A 27,559-nucleotide genomic window follows, 5' to 3' on the forward strand; every position below is an offset into this window, starting at 1 on the left:
TATATTAGTATATTAATATATATTTAATATATAATTAATATATTTATATATATTATATGTATATATAATATATAATTAATATATTATATATATTAAATAAATAGTGTTATCCACTAGACCAGGATGCTCAATGGCTTTGGGCACTGCCAGGGTTGGGAGAACATCTGCAACCTGTTCCAGTGCTTCACCACCACCACAGTAAAGAATTCCTTCTGTGTATCTATTTCCCCCTTCAATGTGAATCCATTCCACCTTATCCTATTCCTTCAAACCCTGACCAAGAACCCCTGCAGATACTGCAGCCTGCTCTGAGCTCTCCACGCAGTTTTCTCTTCTCCAGGCTGAACAGCCCCAACTTTTTTATTCCCTTTATTCCCAAGTCCGGAGCCCCCGCACGCTCATCCGCTGAGCCTCGGGGCCATCCCGTGGCACGAAGGGGAACTGCAGAGGCACGGGAGGCGGGAACAGCGGGGGTGTGACCGCCAGGCCACCGTGACAGGACCGTGGTGGCCGCGCTCAGCCTGGGGACAGCGGGGACGCGCCCGAGCCGGGGATCACCGGCTATTCCCGGGTCTCCCATCCACCGCCGGCCGCGGCGGACCCTGCTTAGCTTCCAAACACGTCCCGCTCAGCGCAGCCGCGCGTGCGCAGGCGCCGTGGCTGTACGGCGGCCGGGAGGGGCCGGAGGGCGCAGGCGCGGGGGCCGCTCCGCCGCCCGCCGTGTAAACAAGGGCCCGGCGGGGATGCGGCGGGACCGGGGTGGCCGCGGCTGAGGGTGCAGCTTTCTGGAGGTGTTTCCTCGTCCTCCCCCCGCCGGACGGGGGTGGCGAGGGCCATCCCGCCATGAACTTGGCCGGGCAGAGCGGTGACGCCGGCAGCGGCCATCTGCTCTTCGCCAACTTCAACCAGGACAACACGTAAGGGGGGCTGAGGGGGGCGGAATGAGGGGACCCGGGCCGGGGAGGGGGCAGCGGCTTGGGGGGGCCCCGAGAAGGCCTGGCCGCGGGATGGGGGGGGCGTGGTGGGGTCTCCCCGGTGCCACCCCTTCCCATGGCGGGGAGCGCCGCTGGAGCCGCCCCTTCCCGGGGCCTCGGGGCTGGAGCGGGGCCGGGGACCCCGCAGGGAGGAGGGCTGGGAACGGCCTCCCTGTGCCCTCCGGCTTCACTGTGGAGCCGCGGAGCCAGGCCGCTCCTTCCGCCGGGACGCGCAGCTGTGGGCTTGTGGCAGCGTGGTGCCCTCTCCCTGCCCCGGGTCGCTGCCCTGCGGGAGCTGCTGCTCCGGCTTGGGAGGCATCGCTCAGTGTTCCTTGGGGAAGGGGACGGAAGGAGGGCTCCTGCTGCTCCTTGCTGGTGTTCAGCCCTGGGAGGGCCTGACATGAAGCCCCAAGTCTTCCAGGACGTGCCAAGACTTCATCTAAAAGTTTCTCACAGCTGTCTTTTCATACAGTTATTTAATTGTGACCTGCTATGTTGAAGCACTGAGACTTTGGCTTGAAGGTATTTTATGAGCCCAAGCTACATTTGGTTTTGATTTTGAAAAGAGGCCTTTCCCTGATCCCTGAAACTCTACTTCCTTGGGCTTTGGATGGTTCAAGCTGCACGTCTCGCAAATTACTTAATCATTGCAGCATATTTAGATCAATTAGTGCATATTAGTTTTTATATGAGGTATTATAAAGCAATAGTTTTAATTTAGGAACCCCCTATTAGTTGAGATTGGAGCACTGAGGATCATTTAAAGAAGGATTGCACAGTCTTAAATCCTGAGAGATGAAACTGGGGAGTAAGAACTGAAAGAACTTGTACTCGAGAAAGGAGTTTTGCTTTAGGAAGTGAGTAAGAGGAAATGATCTCAGATTGGCATCACAAAGTGTAGCCCACGTGTGTGGTGGAGGGTTTGTTTTTTTAACAACTTGTTCTTTTTGCAAGCAACAATATCTTGCCCTCACGAGGGAGATCTGTGCCTGTCCTCAGCATGTCCTGTAACATATGGGAGTTGTGAAGGTGAGAAGGTTATTTCTGGTGAGTGCCAAGCAGTTACATCACAGCAGGAGAGACTCTGTTTGCTCTTGTAGGTTTTGTTGGGGGTGAAGAGATGAGCAATTGGAGCTTGATAGGTTTGAGACAAGAGAATGTGGTGGTAAATAAGTTGTGGTAAATGGTGGCAGGGAGCAGTAGTGCTCTGTGTATTTGTAAGTAAATTATTATCCATATATTGATTCAAGCCAGAGACTTTTGCAACTGCTTTTCACGTTTTTTCAGTGGGTGCCATATAGAGCTCACTCTCTCTGTCCATATAAAACATGCCCAAGTTTTGCCCAGCTACCATTCATTTTTCACATATTACTGGAAAACAAAACAAACAACAAGTCATAATAACTAGGGGATTTGTCACCTCTTTCTTCTGCAGTTTATAAAGGTCATTATATAAGTTTTTGAAGTTCAGCTCTGTTCTCCAGTGTGGCACCCCTGCATTTTCAGATGCACCTTAGCTTTGTGGAGACCTTTGTGTATCTAGAGATCATGGAGTTGTGACCAAAAATCCCCACTTAATTTGAGAAAGAGTTGCAGGTTGACTTTAGAACAAAACCAAGACAGAAATAAAAAGAAACCAAATACAACCTAAACTTATCTAGGTGGGTTTTGGCTTGTGCACCTTGAAATCTTTCTTTAAGGAGTGCAGGGGTGAGTCCTTTATAACTGAGTTTATAGGGAGAGAAAAGGGTCACCTGGCTAATGATTTCATTCCTCAGTTGGGTGTGCTACTGCACTACTTTTCCCATTTCATTTTTGTGAATAACAAAAAAATGTTCTTTGGTAGCTGGTTTGGAGTTAGTTTTTTGTATTTGGTATTCTAATATACATTTTGTCAATAAATTAATATTTTTTTTAATATGATTGATATATAAATCACCTTAAGATTAGCTGATGAGAATTTTGGTGCTATATCTTTTATATGAGGCAGACCTTGCCCATAGACCTTTGCAATTCCAAGTTTTGGGTTACTGGGTCTTTTGTGTCATTTTTGAATATATGTGAATTCAAGTGTCTGATTTAGAAATTACAGAAATATAAAAAAGCTCCTTTTCATACTTCCATCTGAAAATTCTGAGATTAATTTAAAAGGCCACTTAATTTGAGATAAATGAGGTGGTTGATGATGTGGAACAGTCTCTTCTTACAGTGTCATAAATAAAACTTCCCCAACAAAGTAGTAAGTATAAAACCAGTCTTGCAGATGCCTTTGTGAGCAGCTTCTCAGTGAAACACTTGTCTGATGTGGTAAGTGGCCCAAACAACCAAGTTGCATTCAAGTTCCTAAACTGAGTAGAATTTAGTGGTTATGTACATTCTTTAAACAGAAGTTTATTTAATTTATTTCTTTTTCTGTTTCCCACCCGTGGTCTCTCCTAGTTTCTTGTTTGAGCAGAGAAACAAGAAAGCAGCTCTCTGGGTTCATAGTATACTATTCTATAGATCTAGATCACAGTTAACCAGGTGAGAAGAGCTGAAAAGAACTTATTAGGAATGACTTATACTTTCCCATGCTGGGCCTCAGAAAGCTCACCTGTTTTCAACTTTTACAGGTAACTGGAGCCCTTCTCCAGACAGGCAAGGTAAACAAATGTATATTCTTTCAGGCAGTATATGAAAGAGAAGCTTTGTTTATGTCTGCCCAGTCAGTAGAGCTCACATCATGCTTTAAGGTGCTTCAGTAATTAGAAAAATTGCTGACAGACAAAACTGGAAAATAAATGACATGGGCTCATTGTTATTACTACATTTAAAGCTTTTACCTTCATCCTAACAAGGTGCCAGTTCCACTCAGGCTTAACTGTCTTGCTTACCTGAAAGAGTAAGCTCCGTGTGTTGGGAAAAGATGGAGCTTGTTACTGCTGAAAATAAGTATCAAGCTAACTTTTCTTTGGTTTTTTGAAGATTTGGTAATTATTTACTCCCTGCTGTAGGAAGATGAGCTTCATGGTGGCTCTCAGTCTTGGGAAATGGGATTGCTGGTAGAAGAATGTTGTCATCATAAAAGTTGCTTTTCCCAGTTGTTGCAATCCCTGGCAACTGAAGCAGATATCCTCTATCCTGCTTTTAGTCGCTTGGTTTTCCCAGACTTGGCTAATATTCATTCGTGGATGCTGTGTGTAGTGACATTGTCTCTTGGAATAGTATCTGCATTATTGCAAGTGTTGTCTTGCCTGTTTATCCCACATTGCCCTAAGCTTTATTTACATGAGAGTTTTGAATTACTGGCTGGGACTGGAACTCTGCCTGAAAACACTTCACCTATAATGCAGCAGAAGCGGTTGGTTTGTGGCTTCTCTTTGATACAATGTTTTCATTAAGTAAAAACACAGAGAAGGGTATTTTCAGAAGATGTTAGTGTGCTTGTTTTGGACCTAGCCCTTTTCCCCAGTGAATCAATCATTGCACAACTTGGCATGACTGGCATTCCCTGATTGAGAGGCAGAAGCTCCAGCTTGCAGATCAAAGTGGAGCAACCGATCGGAATTCGGGTGTCCCAGCAAAACCAGGCAGTGGAAGCTTGTGGGTGGCCTCAGTGCTAGGTAGGTTTTGCAGCTGTAAATCTTTAACAATTGTACTTGGGAAGAAAAACCCGAGTGCAGTTTGTGTTACTTCTGGGAGAACTGCTAAAACTGAGCACAGATACATTTATGAAAAATTAAACACCTCACAAACTCATAGAAGCCTTGAATCTCATAAGGGAAATGCTAATGGTTTAGAAGTTTGACTTTTAAGCAAAGCATGACTTCAAGATCCCAGAGCTTATATGTATCTATATTAGAGGTAAAACTTTCAATATTTAAACTGTTGCACAAGTGTTCTTTGGAAGTACTTACAAACGGTGTTTGCATTCAATTTACAAATATGCACCCACTTCCCCCCACCCACAAAATATAACCCCACCAAACAGCCTGCTTGTGAAATAACACCAGTGGGCAGACTAGACAAGTTTTAGTCATCTTTTTTTAAAATAAGTAATTGTGTGACACCGTTTGGAAACAAAGTAGTCACTGCAGTTTTGAAAACAGACTCCTGATGAAAGGGGAAGAGGAAACCTTGTATTTGGACTTCTAAGGAAAACACTGGTGTGTGCCTTATTGGCAAGGATTTCTTCAGGCTCTGTTTTCATTTATGTGTAGAGTCACACGTTACAGGTATCAGGCTGTGTATTTCTTCTTTCCAATTTAATTCTGCCCTTTATTTCCCAAATAAATCAATTTAATTCTACATTGTGAGCAAATGCTGTTGTCTCTATATGCATCTGGCATGCTTTGTGTCCCAGAAGTTGTATTCTCATTCCCTTATTCTGTGATGTTTGGATCTCTGTAGTGAACTGCTTGTGGTGGGAGGAACAAGGGTTAGGTGCTGAGCATTCACTCCTCTGCCTTTGTTTCTCCTAGGTTCAGGTGTCCTTCACCCGTGATCCTTGAGGACAGGAGAGCTCTCTATTCCAAGGAGACCTTAAAGCTAAACACAGACCAAAAAAAGGAAGGACAGAGCGGTCACGTAGCTCCTACACTCAGGGAGGATAGCTGAGAGAGACAACCGTATGTTGTGTTTCTTGCTGTTGTTGCAGAGGGCACAGCAGCTGAGGGGGGCTGGTCAGAGGAGCCGTTCCTCACTGTGTGACCATTTGGATGGGGATTTGGCCCAAGAATAGTGATATTTATTTGGATTATGGACTTTCTGTTGTCCCAGCCTGCATGTTAAGTGATGAGCAGGCGTGGTCTCCTTTTGCTGTAGCAGATTTATGTTTGTGGGTTTTTTAATGCAGGAATAATGAGAAAATCTCCTGTGGGTTGTCAGAATGTTGCTGACAAAAACATTGAATGTATGAAGTTCTGTATCTCTTTTCCAAAATAATGACCTTCGATATTAAGAGATGTCCTTGAGATGTTACAGCAGGTATTTTGGAGGGGGAAATAAAGCAAGATACATTTCCTTAGTAATTCTTTAGCAATTCTTATGTCTTCATTGATTTTTCTTTTATTATTATTGTTGTTATTATTATTATTATCATTATTATTTTCCCCCTCTTCATCATAAGCCAGAATGCTTTGTCTGTGGAAATTTACATTGGTTTTGAAATGAGATGGAACATTAGTATAATGAGACTGTATCATAATGAAAGTAGGCTTAATTAACCAGTTATTTAAAGTAGTAATGACTTTTAGAGTCATGTTTATGCTGCAGCTGCAATTGATTTAATCTTTGAGAGAGCTGTCCTTGTTAGGAACTTTCTGATTAATGTAGAATATTTCTGATTAGTAGTTAAGGTTCTCTGTGATATGGAAAGGGAAAAACTGGGCTTTTTCCTTCTATATGTATATTAAAGAAACAAAAGAAAACCTTAGGATTCTAACCCAGCTGAAAAAACTTGTTCCTAAAGAGCCAGAGAGATTGAAGCAGCTGATTTGCCACTTAAGGGGAGTGCACTTAGAGAGAGAGTCAGCATCTTCCAATGACTGTGTGAAATCTCCCAGCACTGTTTGCTTGATGAGGATAGTTTTAATTATTTATGGTAGTCAGTCTTGAAAGTACTATCAAGATTTATGTAGTCTTGGATCAGTCAGCAGCATTATCTCTGCAAAAAGTGGATAAACACAGTTCTATAAATCATGGCTATATTGATAATTTTGTACTGAGGAGACAATCTTAATGATGAAATAGCTCAGAGTCTACAGTCTAAAGTGTGTAATAGAGGCCACACATAATAGAGCTAAAAACCCACATGTGTATAGCATAATGTTAGAAGAAAAAAAGGCTGTTTTAGAGAATATTAATTTTATTTTCAATTTCAGTCTCTCATCAGCTTCTGAAAATCAGTGATCATAAAGCATAACATGCTGTAAAAGGAGTTTCTGATAAACCACAGCAGCTTCTTGTTGGCCTCTGTCTATCTGAGCAAGAGCTGAATGGCTTATCGATCATATTTCTTCCCCATATGCTTGCACATTTTTTCAGAGGTGAGGTAATTTTGGCTAGGTCCTTGTTTTGTGGATTTGGCCATTTAGATGGCTGTGGGGTGTCTTAAGGGCTTAAGTGTAATATCAGTGCAGAGGAAGATGGGAGATTTAAATCACTGTGATTATGCTGGTATAATTCAGCCTAGTGGGTTCTTATTACATATAAAAAGCCTTTTTCCAGTAGTTTCATAAGAAGTAATTTAAGAGTACATTACCAAACCGACAAAGAAAACCCTCCAAAAGCAAGACTGCTGTTCCAGAAGAAAAAGGGGTTATTTTCCAGTTACACTTGTGCGCTGAAATGGATTTAAAAACTTGAACTGCTCTATGTAAACAAATAATCTGTGACTTCATCACCTCGATCCTGAAATAAATAACAAAAAGCAGTTGTCATGGATGGAGAGGTCCATTCTGTGCTTCTGCATTTTGGGTTCTACTCAGTCTGATGATTTTTATCATGTACACAGTTCTTGTTTGCCATTGTCTACAGCTCGTTTGAATGAGATATCCTTGTAGGACAAGAAAAATGGGCTTCCTTACTGCTTTCAGTGATGCTGTAGGTAAAACAGTGATTCAGCAGTATTTTGAATTTAAAGCAGTAAGTACAATTCAGGAATCAGTTCTGCCTAGTAATACAAATAGCTGCTGTGTGGGATTCTCTGTGAGGGAATCATCCTGGATCTTTTGTGGATCGTTTATATTGCAAGGAGTCTTGTGACTCCATTTATTTTTAATTCTGCAGAGTGCTTGTTTACCTTTGCAAAGTGACAGTTTTGATGTCATTCTTTGTTAAACTTTCTTTTGAGGAAAGCAGTAGATGATATAAGGGAAGCTGACTCATTGCTTTGTTTTACCAAATTAGAGTTCCAGGGTATTCTTCAGATAACGTGAGTTTTTGTTGAGTTGTACAAAAGTAGTTGAGCAAAACCACTGAAGTATCTTTGGTGGTTAATCAGATGGAGACTGCTGAACATACTGATTTTGTCTGGAGGAAAATTAAATTCAGTATTTCTAGGGTGACTTAGAGAAGCGAGAACAAAATTTTGTTTTATGATCACTTCTCTATCTTTAAGACTAATATGCTTTTTTAATATCTTGGTTATTGAATCTGTGGAATTGAATCTCTTGCTTGCATGGTTCATATTTTAATTTGAAGGTTTAAACCTTCTCAAACATAATTTCCTAACCAGATTGTGCCAGTTGTATTTTCTTGTAGAAGAGAAGGTCATACCATCCTACGGAAGTTGATTTTATAGCTTAATTTTAGAAGGTGAACTATATGAGGAAGAATTTTTAATCTTCTGGGTATGCTGAAACTTAAAAAAGACTCACTTTGGAGCCACGAGTGGAAAATACAGCAAGAACATGAAATCTAGGAATCTTCATTGTATTCCAAATGCAGCATTAATTGTTAGTGCATCTGAGCTGTAGAGAATCATCCTGCTGAGTTCAGAAAAGCGTTTTTGGCAAGCTGACTGGCAGGGTTGGATTGCAGCCCTGTGTTGAATGATTTGCCACAATTTAGGGTATCAAAATGTATTTTATTGGAATTTTCCTCCATGTCTCTTGGCAGTAAGAAATATATGAACTATAAGCATACTAATGCACTTCTGTAAAAATTTTACTGTTAATTTTCTTTATCTGTGGCATAAACTTGTCCTCCAAATGGGGAGGGGACACAAGAATGAGCCATTGTCCGCTGCCTTGATGTGTAAAGACCTGCAAGACAGGCTAAAGGTTTTTCTAGCTTAAAATTTAAGACCTGCCTTTGACTCTGGCTGGAAAAGCAATTAAATGGTCTGTGAGCTAAGTGTGAAAATTGAGTAATGGAGGAAAGAAGGATTTTTAGTCAGTTTTTTTAATGTTCTGCTATTGTTCAATCTGTTTAATATCAGTGACTGGCACTTTTTAGAGGGTGCCTCTGATCAAAGATTCAGTATGAGTATTTGTAAGGCTGAGACCTAACAATGGAGGTGCTAGAACATCATCATGTAAAGCCAGAGAAAATTAGAGTTGGCAGTCTTTAATTACTTTTTTTTTTTTTTAATATGAAAACTCTTTTGGGATGCTCGGGGACGGTTACACTGTAAAGAACAAAAATCCCCAGACAGCCCAGTTTAAAAGGTCTTGGAGGTCACCTCTAATGATGAGGCAATGATGTAATTGGTTTGCATTACATTATTCAAGTCATCATCTTCCCTCCACACTAAAGCTTTTAGCCTGTGTGAAGAAATCACCGGTGAGAATTGGGCAGTAGGTTTACTTTAGGCTCTGAGCTCTTATTTCATAAACATGAAGCTGAATTCCACACCCAAATTCTGTAATTCTGAAGCTGTTTGGTCTAATCAGAATTGAGGTAGCTGTCTGTGTCTGTTATGGCTTTTTTGGACAAACTTTTTATCACTTTCCTTACTGAGCTAATCCAGCTGGAGATTTAGAAGTGGGTAAGAATCTGTCCAAGGGTAATCACAGCTGATGGAATTCATGTTCCTGACTGGCTTGTTTCTTTTGCAGATCCCTTGCAGTTGGCAGTAAATCAGGCTACAAATTCTTCTCCCTTTCTTCTGTGGACAAATTAGAGCAGATCTATGAATGCAGTGAGTATTTTTTTTTTTCTTTTCCTATTTTTTTTAGTCTCCTCAGTTGGCTTCATTTGGGAAGAACAAGAAATGTTTCACTTTTTCACAGGTTGTTTGATACTGTCATAAAAGGAACCTTAAGTGTTAATATCACATAAATACAAAACAGTAATTGCAGGCAGGGTAAAACTATGAAACAATGTTCTGTATTTAAATTTAGCTGGTATGATATGACATTTGGTACTATGAGCTATGACAGCCCTGCTTTTCTAATTTTATGCCCAGCCAGGTTACATAGCTGGGCATAAAATAATAATTTACTCATGTGAGAGAATGTATTTTGGGTCTTTATACTGGTTGTTGGGGCATGGAAGCGCTAATACACCTTTATCAAATAAGAAAACAGAGCCTTAATTATATTTTTAATCCTAATATTTTTTATTAGAAAATTATTCTTTAGCATGATGGCTTGCTCATCCAAAAGGGTGAATAACTCAGATTCCCATAACTTTTCTATAATGATCACAGTTGAGTAGGATCTGAGGTGAAATGGAGGGAAGCCTGTGGGAGAAGTGGTATCCCCTGTTCTGCCAGCAGTTCATAGACTTCCCTTTTTTGAGATGCTAATAAGTCAGCTATGAATGCTATGCATGAGTATCCTTGCTTTCTTGTAAACTCCATGTGAGCAGGTGGTACCAATTGCTGTGATGTCAGCATTTATAGTGGGATCCCATGACAGAGTTGTCCTCAGACTCCATTCCCAAAGTGACCTGACCCTGTGGCATGTCAAATTTGGAAATGGGGTGTGACTCAGATCACCCATTACCTGGGATGACAGCCGGCTTCTGTACACAGTCAATGGAGAGAGGTAATTGTGAGGTTCAAATTAGGCACCTGTGGTTGGGTTAAATAGTGTTGTAGCTACATCTTCCTATTTGAGTCATGGTCTGGTTGTACTGGTTAATAAGTGGCTTGGATTCCATTTTCTGCTGTGGAGTTTATGTACCTGACCTCTGCAGTATGTCAGGCACTTACAGTATCTGGCCTCATATCACCCCAGGAGATGGTGGAGATGATTCTCTGTTACACGAGACACTGAAAAATATCCTGTGAGGTCGGCTGCACTGGGTAGTCCTTGAGAGAAAAAGTACAGATTGGATAAAGTGCCTTGTTCAACATCTTGCAATAACCTGATAAAAGCAGCTGGAATTGGAATTTTGACCTGCTGATTCCAGTCTTGTCTTCAGACTGTTCTGGGATGCTTGTATTGACTTAAACTCTTGGACATTTTAACTTTTCTGAGTGTTAAGTGTGTGACAGCTGAGCACAGATTATGAGGTAACATTTAGTAGAATGTTTTGTGTTGGGAACAACCTTAAAGATCATCCAGTTCCCCTATCCCAGGTTGCTCCAAGCCCTGTCCAACCTGGCCTTGGACACTTCCAGGGATGGGACAGCCACAGCTTCTCTGGGCAGCCTGTGCCACGGCCTGCCCACCCTCACAGGGAAGAATTTTTCCATGTACTGAATTTCCCCTCTATGAATTTGAACCCATTACTCTTTGTCCTCTCACTACAAAATAATCTGATGGTTTGGCCTCTGGGAGCCAGGCAGTCTTGACTCAAAGCAGATCAAAATATCAAGAGGCCTTCATTTTCTTTGTGTGAGTCAACCCATTTTCAGTCTTGGACTTGCAAACCATGCCTGTTAAAACTTGATATGAGGGTGGAGGGCTTCCTGTGCATTGGGTACCTCCTTTCCTCAAGGAAAGGTATCCTGAGGCCTCTCAAATACGGTGCCTCCCACTTCCCAATTTAATTTAAGTGAGTCTAAAGACTTCTTGTGTTGAGTGAGCCCTGCTAAGGACCCCTCCTTCTCTTCTGGAAGATTGATCTGCCAACTCTTGTGTAGGTGTTTAAACTAAACTGCAGAATATGCCTCAGCTGTCTTGTTTTTGAGAGGAATACAAAAAGAGATGGGAGATTTCAGCTGCTCCCATCACTGATTTCTCCTCTGACTGCAAATCTCCTGACTCCCTGTGCACTTGATCCCACTGTGAAAACAAGCATTAGATTGGAGGGTGCTTTAAGGCTTAATAAATGCTTCTAACATGCTTCATGTTCTTGGATTAAAAATGGAATAAAGGCACAGCTGATCATAATCTAGCTGGTTCTAACCAGCTCTTGTCTGTGATGCTACATGCTTGTGTTTATGAAACTAATCTTGTTATGTGTTTGCTTGTTCTCCCCTCGCTGCTGATACTTAATTTGTTTTGCAGTTCTTTTTGTTCTTACTCTGTTTTGAATCTGAGTTTCTGGCAATGCTCAATTGTGTGGTGTAAAGGAGATAATACTAATAGAAAAAAACCAAACCTGAGTAACAGCATTGCTATAGGGCTTTAGTGCTGCTAAACATATTATTAATTCAGGTCAGCAGGATGGGCAGTATAGCCTGGTACCCTCTTGAATAGTTGCTGTTGGGAAGCATAAATTACTTGGCAGCTGTGAAGAGATTTTATCTCTTCTTCCTGTTAAAGGAAGACAAAGGAGCAGAGGTGCATCCTGTAATTTTAAAGTGGATTTAATTAAATGCCCATCACAAAGCCTTTTTCTAAAGGTAACTGTCTGTATTATAATCTTTTTATGGTGAGACTGAAGGATTATCAATACCTTTGAGGCATTTTGCTTATTGAAAGTTTTTTCTTCTGTCTGGTGGCTTAGTTGTTCATAGTGTTCTTCCCTGTGTGCTTTCCCTGCTGCCCACCCTTCCCATCAGTGCAGCATAGGGCAGCACTTTTTCCATATGAATCTCTGCTGCTGTTCTTCTTCTGAAATACCAGTTCTCCTGCCAGCTTGGGAGGGTGATAAATCCCAGAAGCTGTGTCTGAACACTTGTCCCTGGATTGGGAAAGGAGCTGTGCTCACCCTGGAGATCAGAGCAGACTGTGGGGTTTGGTCTCTGTGTGCTGGTATTCTGACTCTTGTAAAAGGTTGTCATCATTTTGAAGGACTCCAGGCTTAGATGGAAAGCTGATAAACCATCCTGTAAAATATTTGAGAGTCTTTTATGTAACTTCTCTGATTCAAGGAACATGGACCTCTGCATTTCAAAGTCTCTGCATACATTTATTGAAGCAGATTTTTGTATTTCTTTTTCATGTGTTTTGTGTAGTATCGGAGAAATGGAGAACAATTTCTTGAAAACAAAGTAATTACTAAAATGCATTATCCCTGTTGCATGAGAAAATTGAATTTTCAAAGCCTCTGTGAGCTGTTATGTCTTCTCTGGAAAAGTACCATATTAAATACAAGATGTAGATAAAAGTCAATTATGTAGCATGGAGTACTGAAAATGCAGAGTGTAAACCTGCTCCTTTTTCATAAGCAGGCTGCTTCTCTCAAAAAAAAAAAAATAGAACATTAAATATTTTCTGTTCATTTTCTTTAAATAACTGCCCAGAAAAAGTACTTTGAAAGCAGACGTGTCCCACACTGATGGCAGTGTCATATACTGAGAATGCTGAACAGAACATTTTTTCATGGAATTTCTGTCACTGCTGATGGGAACAGTGCAAATTAATTACTTAATGTTTCTCTTGGCCAAAACAGAAGCCTTCAGAAGCAAGCTCTTTTGGGTTGGTTTTTTTTGTTGTTGTTTTTTTTTTTACTGGCAGTTTTATGGTTTGGAATGTGTTAAGCACTGAGCTAATCCAGAAGCTGACTTCTGAAAAATTTGTTCTGATGGATCAAGGCCAAGTGCTCAAGTCGCTTGTCTTGATTGGGTTCTGTAATGAAAGGGCAGGTGTAGCCAGTGGCTGTGAAAGAGCTGCAGAGGATGGTAAAACTCTCTCTAGCTCCTCACTGCCCTGAAAACTGTGTCCACTGTGTTCCTGGGGTTTTGGAGAGGAGCTTTATGGGATGGAGAGGGAGGCACAGATGTCAGGATAACTGGTGGTGGGATTTGGCCTCCTGCCAGCATGGTCCAATGCTGTGATCAAATGCTCTGAAAGTGCTTCTCTGCCGGGGATCCTGGGCTTTGCTCCCTCCTGCTGTCTCCTCACACAGGGATTTGTGTTCCTCCTTTGCTTTCAGTGCTCCCATAGTAGAAACACTTGGCAAATCTGATGTTTTATGGCTCTGCATGAATGCTGGCCATCAGTGATTCCTGCACAAATTGCTCTTAGGACCTGTCAGGTAAAAGATGATATGTGTGGAAATGCTAATTGGTGGCTGCAGCAGTCTTGTACTGTAACATTTCTTCATGGAGAGGTAAATGGAAATGCTAGGGGTTTGGGTCATCAGAAACCACTTCAAGCATAATACAGCTTTAAAAACAAAACTCAGACACATGCACAAAAAAAGCCCCAAAAAATTTGCTTTCCTAAATTTCTGCAGAGATAAAAGAAGATTGTAAAATTCTGGAATTTGACAATTTTCTGGGTTTTGTAGCTTTGGGATTTTTTTTTTTCTGTTGGATTCTGAGCATGAGGAGTAGACACTGTTCTGAACCATAAACTTGTGTAACACCTTGGGAAAGGGGGAGGAAATCTTTGGAAATTAGCATTCACTGTGTAGGTTTTCTGCTTTAAAAGCCTGTCCCATGTCCCACCTTGACTCTGAGCTGTTGTGTCAGAATGTTTGTGGTGTTAAACTGTATTTTTACATGGACTGAATCTTTGATTCTATGATTTTCTTAGACAGTATTTCCTGTTGATGTGCATCATTCTTCTTCCCTGAAATGTCCCTCTGTATTTTTCCCTCGTTCCTGTGATTCCCCAGCTGACACAGAAGATGTGTGCATTGTGGAGAGGCTCTTCTCCAGTAGTCTGGTGGCCATAGTTAGCCTTAAAGCTCCACGCAAGCTGAAAGTTTGTCACTTTAAGAAGGGGACAGAGATTTGCAACTACAGTTACTCCAACACCATCTTGGCTGTCAAACTCAATAGACAGGTGAGTAGTGGTTCTGCCTAGGTGGAAGTGTGGGAAAGGGGTTGTGGATCTTATTCTGGCACTTCCACTGCTGACTGATGTCCCTTCCTTTAGTGACAGAATTGCTACTTGAAATTTAGTAGTACTTTTCCAAGTGTGGCTTCTGTATGGCATCTCAGTACTTGTATTTGATTAAGTATTTTTGGTTCTGTGTTTATGTATTTACTTGGGGAAACACCCTGAGTAAGCTGGCTATGCTTTGAGTAGGACACTGGACTAGAGACCTCCTGAGGTCCATTCCAGTGTGAGTCATCCTTTCATCCTAAATTTGAAAGTATGTAAAACTGACATTTTCTCTTCAGGCCAAAATTTAAAATTATCTATTAAATTGTTATGGTTGCAAGTGCTGTTTGCTGAATTCTTCTCAAAAAATAAAATCTAAAAAAACATCACGCAACTGGTGAATTTTTCAAGTACCTGGAAGCATAGTTTGCTGTATGACTAAACCATGAGTAGGCTCTTCAGCAGAAACAGGCTTGTCTGTCTTTAGCCAGTTCATTCAAACTAGAAAGAATGGCATCTGAATGAGAAAATCTTAATGTCTATCTTTGCCCCCAAAAAATGAGTGTGGGAGGAGGGGTTTCCGGCTTAAAGTCATGAGAGAAAGAGTGGGTAATTTGATTTCTGGCACAGGCAGTTAGTGTAAAATGAGTAATGTCTAGTTAGTCATCCACATGTAGTTTACAAAGTAAATGAGATGATGAAGGACTTAGTAAGAGTTTTTTAAAAAAAAACACCATTCACAAATTATTATGGATAAGTTATAGGCTTTATGAATGGTTAAAAACTCTTGTCTGTTTTCTCTGTTTAGCAAAAGCAGAAAGTAGTTTCCATTATTTCCACATGTAAATTGGTACAGAATAAGAATTAAGTGAAGGTTTCTGGCTTGCTGGCTTAAACTAGTAATGGGAATGTCTTGGGTTTGCACTGGTGAGGTTGAGGGAAGTGGGGTGCAGTGATCAGTTCAAGTGACCATGGGGCAGTGTTTGTGTCAAGAGCTGGATCTTGTGTATCTTCTGTCAGACTCTTACTTCTCCCCATCAGGTGGGTACAACCTCTCCTCTATTGGAAGGTACCTGCTGCATTTTGGGATAGATTTTTTTTAGGATTGATAAATCTGTGTGAACTCCATTTCCACATCACCATTTTGTCCTCTTTCCCTTTTCTAGAGGCTGATAGTATGTCTGGAAGAGTCTCTTTATATACACAACATACGAGACATGAAGGTATTACATACAATCAGGGAGACACCTCCCAATCCTGCAGGTAAATGTGGTGGTAGAATCAGCAGAACTCTGAAAAGTGCTTTCTGTGTCAGTGTATGAGGTTCCCTACAGGGAACCATGGTGTTAATTCTGCTTTCAAATACAGTAACTAATATGAGTGTTGTCTGAAAGCCTACATGTTTGATCCAGCTGAGAACAAGAAGCAGACTCTGCACTAAACTGCATCTTCCCAGCATTTTGGTCTCCTGGAGTGGATGTGTCAAAATGTTAGAAAAAAACCAGGGGAGATAAAAACTGGATTTTGACAGAACTTGGTATAGTTAAAGACTTTGTCAGGTTAATGCTTTAGGAATCATGGCAGACATGGGAAGTTCTACTGTTTAATCAGTTATTGTAATTCTATTGGCATTCTTTTCTGTTTTATATTAAACAAACTTATGCTAAATAGTTGAATATATTGCAGGTTGACTCTGAGATTACTCATCTTTATTTCTATTTCTGTTGATAATTTGAGTTACTTTTGTGACACTCAAGCACACAATCAGAAGGGTTTACTGCATAAGTCTTGGAATTTGCCTGTTTCTAATCCTGTTTCTGCATCCCTTCTAGGGTTGTGTGCTTTATCAATAAACAATGATAATTGCTACCTGGCCTATCCAGGAAGTGCAACTATTGGAGAAGTACAAGTCTTTGACACCATCAATCTGGTAAGAATGCTGTTTCCACCTCTTAAGATGCAGGTTTTGCAAATTACATAACTTGCTCAAAGAGGAATTATTGGACACTTAGGTTTGTGTGCAACAGTTTGCAGCATCTCTTGCTTCACAGAATGTCAGCAAAGAAATTACAAGTGCTAATACTAGATTTGATTGAGTAGAATTGGGCAAATGGGTGGAACCAAGTAATTTCTATTTGAATTGTCTTCCTGCTGCTTGTACTCTGTATATGCCTCAGTGATAATTTTATGTACTTAGTTACTGAAAAAAATATTGAAGCTGCTGTCCAGAAAGTAAGACTTTGCCTTGAATTGCTTAAATATGCAGTCACATGTAGCTTTTAACCTGTACTGTTCTAAGGTTCTGTTTTATTGATTCACTGCAGAGAGCTGCCAACATGATCCCAGCTCATGATAGTCCCTTGGCTGCTTTGGCATTTGATGCAAGTGGTACTAAACTTGCCACAGCCTCAGAAAAGGTAAGGGAGCTTTTGATTGCCTTGCCAACAGTGATAAAAATCAAATTTGTCATTAAGTATTTTAAGTGTGCACAGTTCCATGTGCAAGTGCCAGAAACGAAGGCTTACAGTTAAAACGGGAAATGTAAGTTAAGATCTGTTACTGATATTTGACACTATTTCCATGCTGTGACATGTTGGATAATAAGGTTATTTTAATAAAATATTTTAATCTGGATGTAATTAGGGCAGTCCTCTGAGTTTTTCTCCTTTTAGTGCAGGATACTTATTAGAAATTAGTTGTCTTGTTTTGATGCTGTCTTCTTAATGAAAACAAGACAGTTAAAATCCAAATAGAGAGAAGCACCTCACTAGTCTTTGGCATGTGATGACAAATTGTTCATGTAATGTGTGTAAATTAGAGTCTGAAGCCTCTGCTGTTTGGGTAATAAGCTCAGGCTATAAAGGTATAACTGATTGCATCTGATAAAGGCACAAAGACATCCAAGTGACTGCACTCATGGTACTTGTCTAGTGTGCTCGTTTTCATGATCAAATATGATAAGAAGGGCTGGTTTTGATGCACAGCTTGTTCTCTGCATTAGTAGCTCCCACCTCTTGTTTCTGTACTCTTCAAACACATCCTACAAACAAGCTCCATAAATACTTCATGTAGTATCTGGGCTGCATCACAGCAATGAGTTAACAGCAAAGTGGTTTGCTGCTTCTAGTTGTACTCTGCTCACTAGAGCTAGTGCACAATAAATGAACTTGAAATGAAAAATGATCTATTTACTTTTTTTCTTTGCAGGGGACAGTAATAAGAGTGTTTTCCATTCCAGAGGGACAGAAACTCTTTGAATTCCGAAGGGGAGTGAAGAGGTAAAGTTCAGCTGGGTTAATTATCTTACACCCATTCCTTATGGTTGACTTCCAGTATATTCAGCAATTGAGCTGGCATCCTGATTTTTTTGTCTGTTTTCATCTTCATTCATCCCTGCATGTATGCTTATAACAGTTTCAGCTTGAATGTTTTCCAATTTCATTCCTTTGGACTTGACTATTCTACAAATCAATCCTGTCAGAATTGTACTCCCTCTTGCCTTTTAAAAATTTATTGGTGAGGGAACTTGTTTAAAGTGGGTCACCTTTTGTAGGATATATTGTATTGTTATGGAAATTGGAGGCAGTACATCTAATATTCCTAATCTCTTTTAAATCCTTCTAATGCTGTGGCCATTGATAGCCATTGTGAAATGGTGTTGTGGTTTGTGGTAGCAATAAGTCTGTGCTTTTACTGTACTTTTTAAAGGGTAAGACAGAGTTCAGAATGTTACTAATTGATCCCATATCTGGTAAACATCAAACTGAACATCATTAATCTTATGCTTGAATAGCTTCAAGAAATTATCAGAGAATTCAGAATGCTTATTTTGAAGGGTTTTTTTTCTTACTTGCAAAGTACTGGTGACTTTAGAAACCTTAACCAAGCGAAATAGTTTGACTTCCTTGTTTTTCTTCTCTTTTTTTCTTTTTTCCCAGGTGTGTGAGCATCTGTTCATTGGCTTTCAGCATGGATGGCATGTTTCTGTCTGCATCCAGTAACACGGAGACAGTGCATATCTTCAAACTTGAGACTGTGAAAGAAAAGTAGGTTTCAAAGGTGCCTTAGATTTTTCAAGGAAAATGCTTCAAAGTTGACTTTACTCAACAGAAAGAGTTCTCAAAAGTGTGGACAGACTTCTTTTGAACTTTTACTGTAAAGTTAAGGGCATAAGAAGTCACTTATGAATCAGCAACTGCAGCTGAGCTGTGTACTGTTCTCCCACTGAGTAGAAAAGGTGTTTTTCTGCCAAAGAGAACTTGGCCATCCTTCACAGAGGAATGTGGAGCAGTTTTAACATTTTCAGTTGCATTTGTTTCACCTTCCTTGACATCCATATGGGAAGAGCTATCTCAGCAATGCCTTCCAGCTGCATAAGGCTTTAAAAGGCACTAAGTTGTAAAATGCTCCTATTTATGATTTGAGAGGACAGTCTTCATTCCATTTCAGTGGAAGTTATTTGAAACAAAATTGTTGCTTAGTGATAAACAAATTAATAAAATCCTGAAGCATAGCGCTTTCCAGTAGATTCTGCTCTTGTATAATGAATGTTATAAAAGGCAGTCTTATATGCAGAAGTACCAGTTTATAATCAAACATGCTTAAATAACAGGCTGAGGGTATTGGAGGACACATTTTGTCCTGTAGCCTAAATGAAGTGTGTTAGAATTCTCAAGGGTGTTAGTTATTTCTGAAGAGAAACAGCTGCTTAATATCTTTTAAAATGAAATGTTTTCAAGTGTTTACACACTTTTCTCTCTAAAGTGAAGGCAGAGTGGGTCACTTTTCTCTTCTGACTTTGTAGACCTCAGGAAGAGCCTACAACCTGGACAGGTTACTTTGGAAAAGTGCTGATGGCCTCAACGAGCTATCTGCCCTCTCAAGTAACAGAGATGTTCAACCAGGGTAGAGCCTTTGCTACAGTCCGTCTGCCCTTCTGTGGGCACAAAAACATCTGTGCACTTGCCACGTGAGTACAGAAATGGAGCCTGCACTCCCCACCCTGCTGGGATGCTCGGGCTCTGGAGAGGCTGCCACTGTAAAACACAGTTTCATCTGCAGCAGAGCAGTGGGTCACCTGTGATCATTCCAGTTTAAGAGCAATGTGGCAGAGCTAGCACCTCTCAGTCCTGTGAGAGAAGGAGGGAAGGACATAATATTTGGATAGGAATAGCCCATTTCTAAGTGTTGTTTAAAGATGTCTTTTAATTTTGAAACAAGAATATTGAGAACAAACCCGTGGGCTTTTATGGCATTTGCTTCCATTAGTGCTATGGGGAGTGATGGTGTATGTTGTTAGTGAATTGCAAAATTAGGCAATCCAGCCTAACCATTAAAGAAGTCTTTGAAAGCAAGTTCATATAATTCTTGTCTTTAAAACAGCATAGCATTCATTAAAGTTAATTTTGAGGACTAAATCTAATCTTTTATGCTGTCTTCCTCAAAGGCAGGTCCCATTTGGCACAGCTACCAAAGTAATAGTAATGAGCAGTAGTAAACTTATTTTGTGGGGGTTTTATAGTTTTTTATGCTAAATTGACTTCATGTCTGTACTCTCACTCCTCTGATCTCAAAGCACCCTTTAAGCAATAATTAAGCTTTGTAACATTTCTCAAATAAGTAAATCCTTCCCGTTAGAATATTTGTCTCTGGAGTTGCACAAAGCTTGATAACAGGATGGTAACTTCTGAATCTGTTTTACTGAGTTCTATGTAATTGCTTGATTCCTGTGGCATCCTGTTAGCCCAAAAATGTGGTTATGCTGTAAATTTTTTACACACAGCTCTTTCCTGGGTGCTCTAACTGTTACCAGCTTCCCCTGTCCAGGAGCAAAAGGGTGGAAAATAATGCCTTAAAGTCATTTAGATGGAAAAACCCTCTGACATCAAGTCTAACCATTAAATCATGAGAAGGGAGGAGAATATACTTACTTATGTTATTTAATAATCTGTTCTTTAATAACTTCTACTCTAAACCTTTGTAGAATTCAGAAGATCCCTCGTTTGCTGGTGGGAGCTGCTGATGGGTATCTCTACATGTACAACTTAGACCCCCAGGAAGGAGGCGAGTGCACACTAATGAAGCAGCACAAGTAAGTCCACGTTAGCTGAGAACTGTTGTATTTTATTTCCTCTCAAAATCCAGTTTCTTCTCAAATTCAGTTCTGTTCTGGAAAAGTCTAACTTAGAACAGCTCATTTCTTCAAACTAATCTTTTTCCAGACCTCTGACATGAATGAGTAACTTCAGAATCCCCCTGAGCCTTCCTTCCAGGTATCCACTACACCAAGCACCGCTTTACCAGCAGAAACTTAACCCTGTCCCAGTGCAGGGAGGGATCAATCGCTGTTCTCTCTGTGCTCCTGTTTCCTCTTGGCACTTTGAGTTGAGTTACTTAAACAAGAATTTGAAACATGTGACACCATCCTCTTCATCAATAAATGAGGTGGTTACAAACATGAGAAAGATCTTACTCTGACTTCACAGAGGGGAAACTGGCCTATGAAATTATCCCTGTTCCCTCTCTGCTGGTGTCCTTATTAAACTTCCTTGCATATAGGCCAGGCAGCTGGTGTTCTGTAATAGTACTGTAGAACACTTGGAGAAGTAGGACAATGCACTGTTTTTCAATAAGGGTTGGCAGGAAAAGCTGGGTAATACAGTCAAATTACTTGATCAATCATAGAATTAAAGATAATAACTCCTGATAATAATTTAGGTTTGCAGCTTTGGTCAACCTACAGTTACGGTGAAGAATCATACATTTATCTGAACACTTGAGGGCATGACCTCTGGTTAGAGATGAAGTGAAGCCTCATACAGGGAAGCTTTTACCAAGCTCTGAATCTTTGAAATGCTCTATCACTTTCTCTAGAGGGCTATCTGTGTATGAAGCAACTGCCTCTGTTGTGACAGAGCTCAAGATAACCTATAATATTGCTGATTGGAATGGTGTTTTTTAATCATGCAGTCTTGTTTTGAGTCTTCTTTTCCTGCTATGAGCTGCTAGGATTTAGATCCTGATGCTGTGTCAGAGGCAAACATGATGCTGATGAGTCTTCAGAGAAAATACCAAGTGTTGTCAGGTGCTTTCTAGCCAGGCCTCAGGAACAGAAGGACCAAATTCCTCCTGTTGCATTTCTATATACGTTATTCTTGCACATCAGATGAACTATTTTCCTGTAGCTAGCAGCTCAAGCTGTCTTGTGCCCAGGCAGATCACCTCTCCAGCTAATCTCTCCCTTCCTGGCAGGCTCGATGGCAGCATGGAGCCCGCCAATGAAATTCTGGAGTCTGCATCCCACGACCGGCCGTTGGTAGCGCAGACGTACAGTGCTGCTGTGACTAAAGGTACATATGTGCCTTCCTCACCCACCAGGCATGGTAAGGAGAAGGCTGGGAATGGGGCAGGGAGCACCTCTGCCTGTTGCTTCCTTCTAGATGGCTGCGTGAGCTGGTCCACGTCCGCACCGAGCTTTGCGTAACCACGCGTGCGAGGTGGAGCCTTGGTGAGCAGTAGGAAAAGAGCACTCGTGGTGTGCAGTAGCTTTCTGTAGGTGGATGGATCACTTGTCTTTGCTGCTTTCGGGCTAGAATTTTGTCTTGAGTTGTGGTTGATTGCTGTAGTGATAGTTTCAGTACTTGCCACACGGTTCTTGAGGCAGTTCTGCACCCAGATCTTGTGCAAAGCACTGAATTATAGCTCTGCTCCCTTTTAAAAAAAAAAATAAATTATTAAAAGTTGATAAATGCTGTTGTTGTTCCTTTATGGGAACAGTGACCTTTTAGCCTGATTCACTGCTATGTTGAATCAAGAGGATGAGAACTTGGTTAATGCTGCAGCTCTCCAAGTCAGTGGAGCTTTTCCACATCTGGCACCCAGCTTTGCACGCTGCCAAGGGAGGGCAGTCAGCACATACCAATGTCTGTACTGCCCTGCATCAGTGGAGACTGAAAACACCAGCCTGCCCAAAGCTCCAGGATGCATTGCACACACACAGGAGTTTAATTTTGATCACGAACTGCTCTTGGCTTGGAGAAACAGTCATGAAACAGAGTCATGATAAAAACAAACATAGGGTGGCAGTGAAACTATTTCAAGTAATGCCTGGTACTTCAGCTCTACTCATCCACTCTGGATCCAAGCCTTAGTTTGTTGCTGCTGATTTCCCAACTCCTTGTTCTTTCTCTCCAGCCTATACAGATGACCTGGGTGCTGTGGGTGGAGCTTGCCTGGAGGATGAAACCAACTCACTTAGATTGGACGAAGACAGTGAGCATCCCCCCATGATCCTTCGGACAGACTAAACTTGGACCTGTGAACTCACTCCTGAAGCAGAGAACACTGGCTTGACGTTTCTTGAGGAATCTCGTGTTATGCTGCTATGAACTTTGACATGAGTTGGGAGAGAGGATGACAGACTCTTACAGTTTTAAGTCGTAGCTGTAGTTCTAATTCTATACAATTGGAAAAATATATGGTTTTCAATTCAGTGGCTTTTAATCTTGCTTATCTATTTTAGCTGTGTTTATTTTTTTTTTTTTGTTGCCAAAACCTGCTGTTTGTGCAGCCCTCAGAGCCTACTTAGCTTTGCATGCATTCATGTGCCAAGCAAGCATAGGAGGGGGAGAGAGAGAGAGAAGCCACTTTATAACAAACTCAAGTTTGTATTTTTTTTATATATGTATATAATATTTAGCCTACATAAGGAAGGAGTAGAGAAGTGGTTCTGGAAGCTGAGACTAGTTCTGCACTGACAAAGGTCCAAATGGTTTCCTGTGCATGGGCTTGCAGGCATACCTAGTGACTGACATGCAACCTTTCAAATGCAATGGCCTGTTTTTTTTGGGTTCTCCCTTCCCTTTCCTGGACCATTTTGTTAATTAAAATTCCTTCTGAATGTTGTGTATTTGTGGGACTGTTCTGTTTGTTGGGATGGAAAACTGGAAGTGTTTCCCTGCGTAAGGATATAGAATATAGAAAGTGCCTTTACAGGGAAGGAAAGGAATTGCTGCAGGAAGAAGAGCTAGAATGAGGAAAGGTTAGAGAATCTTGTCTGTACACCTTTGGTACTTGGGTGTTTGTAGCCTGTGGTGGCTGATAAGCTTGTGGGTTTTTGAGAAAAGACTTGGAATGCACTTTCTTTCCTGTAGATTGTCCTGTTTTCTTGGCAGAGTAGCAATAACCTTTTTTTATACCTTTTTAAATTATCCAAAGCAAGGATTCTGTCAGGCTGGAGAGAAGTCCCTGTAGAGTTTGGCAGCCCAGCTCTATAAACAGCCTTAAGGTTTCCTGCTAGAAGGCTCTCAATTCCTGCTTCTTCTCAATCTGGGGCTGAGACTGCTCTAATAGTGAAAGTTATTGGTTTGGTTTTTTTTCAGATACTGATTGTAAATATAAATGATTTTGAAAATTCACTTTACTTCTGGGTTCTCTACTGCTGCAGAACAATGCTTTTCTTTCTGGGTGTTTTTTTTCCATTCCCCCTCTCATCAGAGTACTTCTTATGATACACTCAAGGACTGGTAGTTTCTTCGGCAGTTTTGGAATAAATCCTTAACTGTCCTGACACTGTCTAGGGCTTTCCAAGGCTGAGCAGTGCTGCAGACTATTTTTAGGGTTGTAATGTGCCTTCTCTTAAGTCTTGGATAACAGTTATTGAGCAAGTGATTAGTGAAGTACTTGGTGAGTGTTACTTCCCTTTGCCAAAACAAGCCTGCTTTGCCTTCCATGTAGCAGTGTGGGTTGTTTCCTTTCCCTCTACTGACTGCTTGCAAAGAAGTAAATATAAAAAGAGGCAAGGAAATTGCAGATCTTGAGAGGAGGACAGAGGCTGAGTGCTCCAGCTATGTGTGAACTCCCTACCACAGCTAGGCAGTGATGTTCAGGATTCAGCACCATGAACAAGTCTTCCCTGGAGCAGCAGCAAGCAGTGGGCTCTGTCCCCAAAACCCTGTGTGGGCAGATGGGCTTCCCTGCCTCTACAGGTACAAAGAAGGTGGCAGCCCCACCAGGAGAGCTCTGTCAGGGAGGCTGCTGTGAGTCCACGTCAGTGGAAGGTGTTTGTACACAAGTGTGTGTGGGAGAGAAGGGATCAGGCTTGTTTGTTCACTGCAAATCCTTGACTGTCCTAAGTAGGAGTGGCTTGTGGTGTCCTCTCCAGAACCCAGCACGTTCATAGCAAACCCCTGAGTCATGCTGAAATCTCACTTAGTCTCTTGACTTTAAGGTCTGGCTGACAGCTCAGTTCCATGGTGTGCAGTTATTTTATCTATATTCTGCTTTACTGCTCTCAGCTTTGCTGTGGTGTTCCAAGCTGCAGAATGAAATACAAGTCTTGAAGTAAATATAAGCTCAGTGAACTTTGCTGGCAAATTGAACCACCCAGGAGATGTCTGCTCATTCCAGACTAAAGCTGGTTAACATTCCTGATAACACCCTTGGAGGTTTGGCCTAGACTCCACAAGCACAGTTAGCAGTAAACATGCACCAGCAACACAGGTCTGCTAAGCACATGAGTTTTACAACTCTTGAGTGTAACAAAGGCCATGTTACACCCGTAAATGTAATTATTGACTTTACTGTTAAAAATGGAGATCATTTATTGTACTAATTTTATTTCCTTCTTAATTTTCATGCCTTATTTTCCACAGGTGAGTAGGAGATCCCATATTTGCTGTATTTGTGTCTTCCATATGCTGTAGTGTGTTCCTGCTCATGAGCCACACACTGTGGAATTGCTGTGCCCTACTTGGTTCACTCTTAAGTAGAAGCTGAAAGTCAGTTAAAAGTATCTTCTTGCTGTTGTAACTAAAAAAATCTTTTTATAGAGCAAAAATATTAATGTTCTGAGTTAGTGAACAGCTAGTAGGGGGAAGCAGGTCATTTCTGGTCACCACTGGCTGTGACAGTAGCTTGTCTTAAGTTCGTTGCATGAGGATATGAACATTTTTCTCAGATAAAATGTGACTGATATAATTTCCCTGTGATGGCATTAGGCCCTCAGTAACCACCCTGTTGTGGTGTGCTACCAAAGTTAGAAGCCTTTCAGGTTGGGGGTTTATCCCAGTGACACAAAGATGTGTTTCTGTATTTATTTTTTTTTCCTTTAAACATAACCACAAATGCTGTTTGCAGCTGCATCCTCACCTGAGTGTGGAGCATGTGATTGCACTGTTGTTCTCTGTGAATCAGGTGGTGATTAAACATTTCTGTTGTGATGCTCTGACAGACCCAGGGTAATCCAAGGAGGCTCGAGCCCTGTGCTGTGGCCACAAGCTCCTGGTCACAGGATATGGGAACACCTGTGCAGCCCCTCTCAGTTTAGACTGACCTTCCTTGGAAGGACAGTGTTTTTTCTGTACAGCCTGTCTCTCTCTCTCTCCATTTGGGCTGTACTTCTTGATAGCTTTTAACTCAGTGGAGGGCTGAGGCAGAGAACTGAAACAACCAAAGCTGGGGAGGGGGGAACACTGAAAAACTTGGAATCCTAAACTCAGGTCTTAGCTTGCAGTGGGATCAGTTCCCAGTGAGTACCGTAGGGAAGGAGCTGTTTCTCTTGATGTGCAAATGGGCAGCAAGTGCAGGTCCTCAGCTGCTGTCTCAACATCTGTCTGTTTACTCTGTAGTTCAAGTTCTGAGGCAGAAAGCTTTTATCTGCCCTGGTCTCTTCTTATGTCACTGTTTCCAAAATATAAGTAATAGATATGAATCTAACAGTTAAAAGGCAGGGCCTGGCAGAGGAGGAGGAGGAAGTAGAAAGCATCAAGAGGTTGGTAAAAGCTGTTTGTTCTGATGCCCTGTTGACAAGACATTGGCACGAGTGCTCCCTTTGGGATCAGGTGTGTGCTTGTACCTGGCTGCTCTGGGTCCTGCACGGCGAGTTTCTTGGCTGTGTTTTGCAGAGGGTGGGGGTAAAGCTGGTGGCTTTTCAAGTCTGCCTGAATGCAAATAAATGCCTGAGAAGACCTTTAATGCAGTGACAGGTGTCTGCACAGAGGAAACTTGGTCTGACCTGTGTGGAATAGTGAAAAGGGAGGAGTGAGCAGAGGAGCCCCGGGCTGGGTGAGCGCCGAGCCCAAGCACAGCACTCTGTTGTGTCCCATGCTGTGCTTTCTTGGCTCAAATAATGGCATTAGCACTGACCAGCATGCAGTAGGACAGTAGAATTTCTTTCCCTGTGGGTTGCTGAGCTGTTCAGTATCCCACTGGTGTGTGCAGATGCTCCACTGCTGTTTGCAGAGCGAAAGGAGTCTTTGTCCAAAGCATTGGTGGGGATTAATCACTGCAGAGGTTTGGGAAGTTTTATTCTGTGCTCCAGCTGTCCTGGCTAACAGTCAACTTTATTTAACCTGTTAATATCTGAGAGCAAGGCCTGAGTGTCTTCTCCACATGTGGAGAGCAGGCCTTTCTTTTCCTGGAATCTGCTGGCCTGTGAAAGGCTTGCAATGAAAGCATGGCTCTGACTGTAAATAAATCTCTTCAGATTCCAGTTGTACAACCAAAGGAATTCAACAAATTCCTATTTTTCTAATCATGACATGCCTTCATTTTAATGCTCTTCCAACTGGCAAATCTCATCTTACACTGCTTTGAAAATAAGGGGTAAGAAGTTGTAATTCTGGCTTGCAAACAGCTGCCGTTGTGCTCGTGACAGGTGTCAGTGCTGTGGCTTTGGCCATGTGGCCGCAGGGACCCTGCATGTGTCCGACTCAGGAGTGGGGAGTTCTCCCCAGACCTGTAGCTCTGGGTTTCTGTGGGGCGTTGACTCAGCCCTAGGTCTCCCTGGATCTATTTGCTCTTGCATTTGCTTCCTTACCTGGAGAAAACCCTGCATCCTGCAGTGCTCACTGACTGTTTGGTATCTGTGTCAATAAGTGGAAAAATCTGTCTAACATTCCACCTCACCAAGTGTCTGGCTCTCACTGCTAGCCCGTCGCTCTTTGTAATTTTATAACTGCATAAGAAATTAAATCTGTGTTGTGATAAGTA

The 27,559-nt window shown here is 41.6% G+C and overlaps 1 protein-coding gene across 8 annotated transcripts; it reads left to right on the top strand.

The window, feature by feature from the left end:
• Window positions 1-503: 503 nt before the first annotated feature.
• WIPI2 (WD repeat domain, phosphoinositide interacting 2) lies at window positions 504-27,559 on the top strand. Of its 8 annotated transcripts, XM_086854980.1 has the most exons (13): window positions 5,435-5,581; window positions 6,836-7,000; window positions 9,515-9,597; window positions 14,358-14,527; window positions 15,736-15,832; window positions 16,402-16,499; window positions 16,894-16,986; window positions 17,777-17,847; window positions 18,508-18,615; window positions 19,374-19,538; window positions 20,553-20,660; window positions 21,821-21,951; window positions 22,763-27,559. In XM_086854980.1, exons 5-13 carry the CDS (start codon window positions 15,787-15,789, stop codon window positions 22,873-22,875), a joined length of 933 nt encoding a protein of 310 aa, XP_086711106.1. In that variant the 5' UTR covers window positions 5,435-5,581; window positions 6,836-7,000; window positions 9,515-9,597; window positions 14,358-14,527; window positions 15,736-15,786; the 3' UTR covers window positions 22,876-27,559. The 8 variants fall into 8 exon arrangements, with proteins under 8 accessions (XP_086711100.1, XP_086711099.1, XP_086711101.1 ...); XM_086854974.1 differs by lacking the exons at window positions 5,435-5,581; window positions 6,836-7,000 and adding an exon at window positions 504-917 and having other exon boundaries at window positions 21,821-22,076; XM_086854973.1 differs by lacking the exons at window positions 5,435-5,581; window positions 6,836-7,000 and adding an exon at window positions 504-917.

This window comes from Cyanistes caeruleus, chromosome 17, assembly GCF_971803275.1.
Source record: "Cyanistes caeruleus chromosome 17, bCyaCae1.hap1.1, whole genome shotgun sequence".
NCBI classification, from domain to species: Eukaryota; Metazoa; Chordata; class Aves; order Passeriformes; family Paridae; genus Cyanistes; species Cyanistes caeruleus.

Excerpts from the sequence above, each read along its gene's own strand:
- WIPI2 (XM_086854973.1), top strand. The coding sequence starts at position 844 with ATGAACTTGGCCGGGCAGAGCGGTGACGCCGGCAGCGGCCATCTGCTC. Across the intron at positions 17,848-18,507 it reads TTCCGAAGGGGAGTGAAGAG|GTGTGTGAGCATCTGTTCAT; the intron begins GTAAAGTTCAGC and ends CTTTTTTCCCAG. Across the intron at positions 19,539-20,552 it reads AACATCTGTGCACTTGCCAC|AATTCAGAAGATCCCTCGTT; the intron begins GTGAGTACAGAA and ends AAACCTTTGTAG.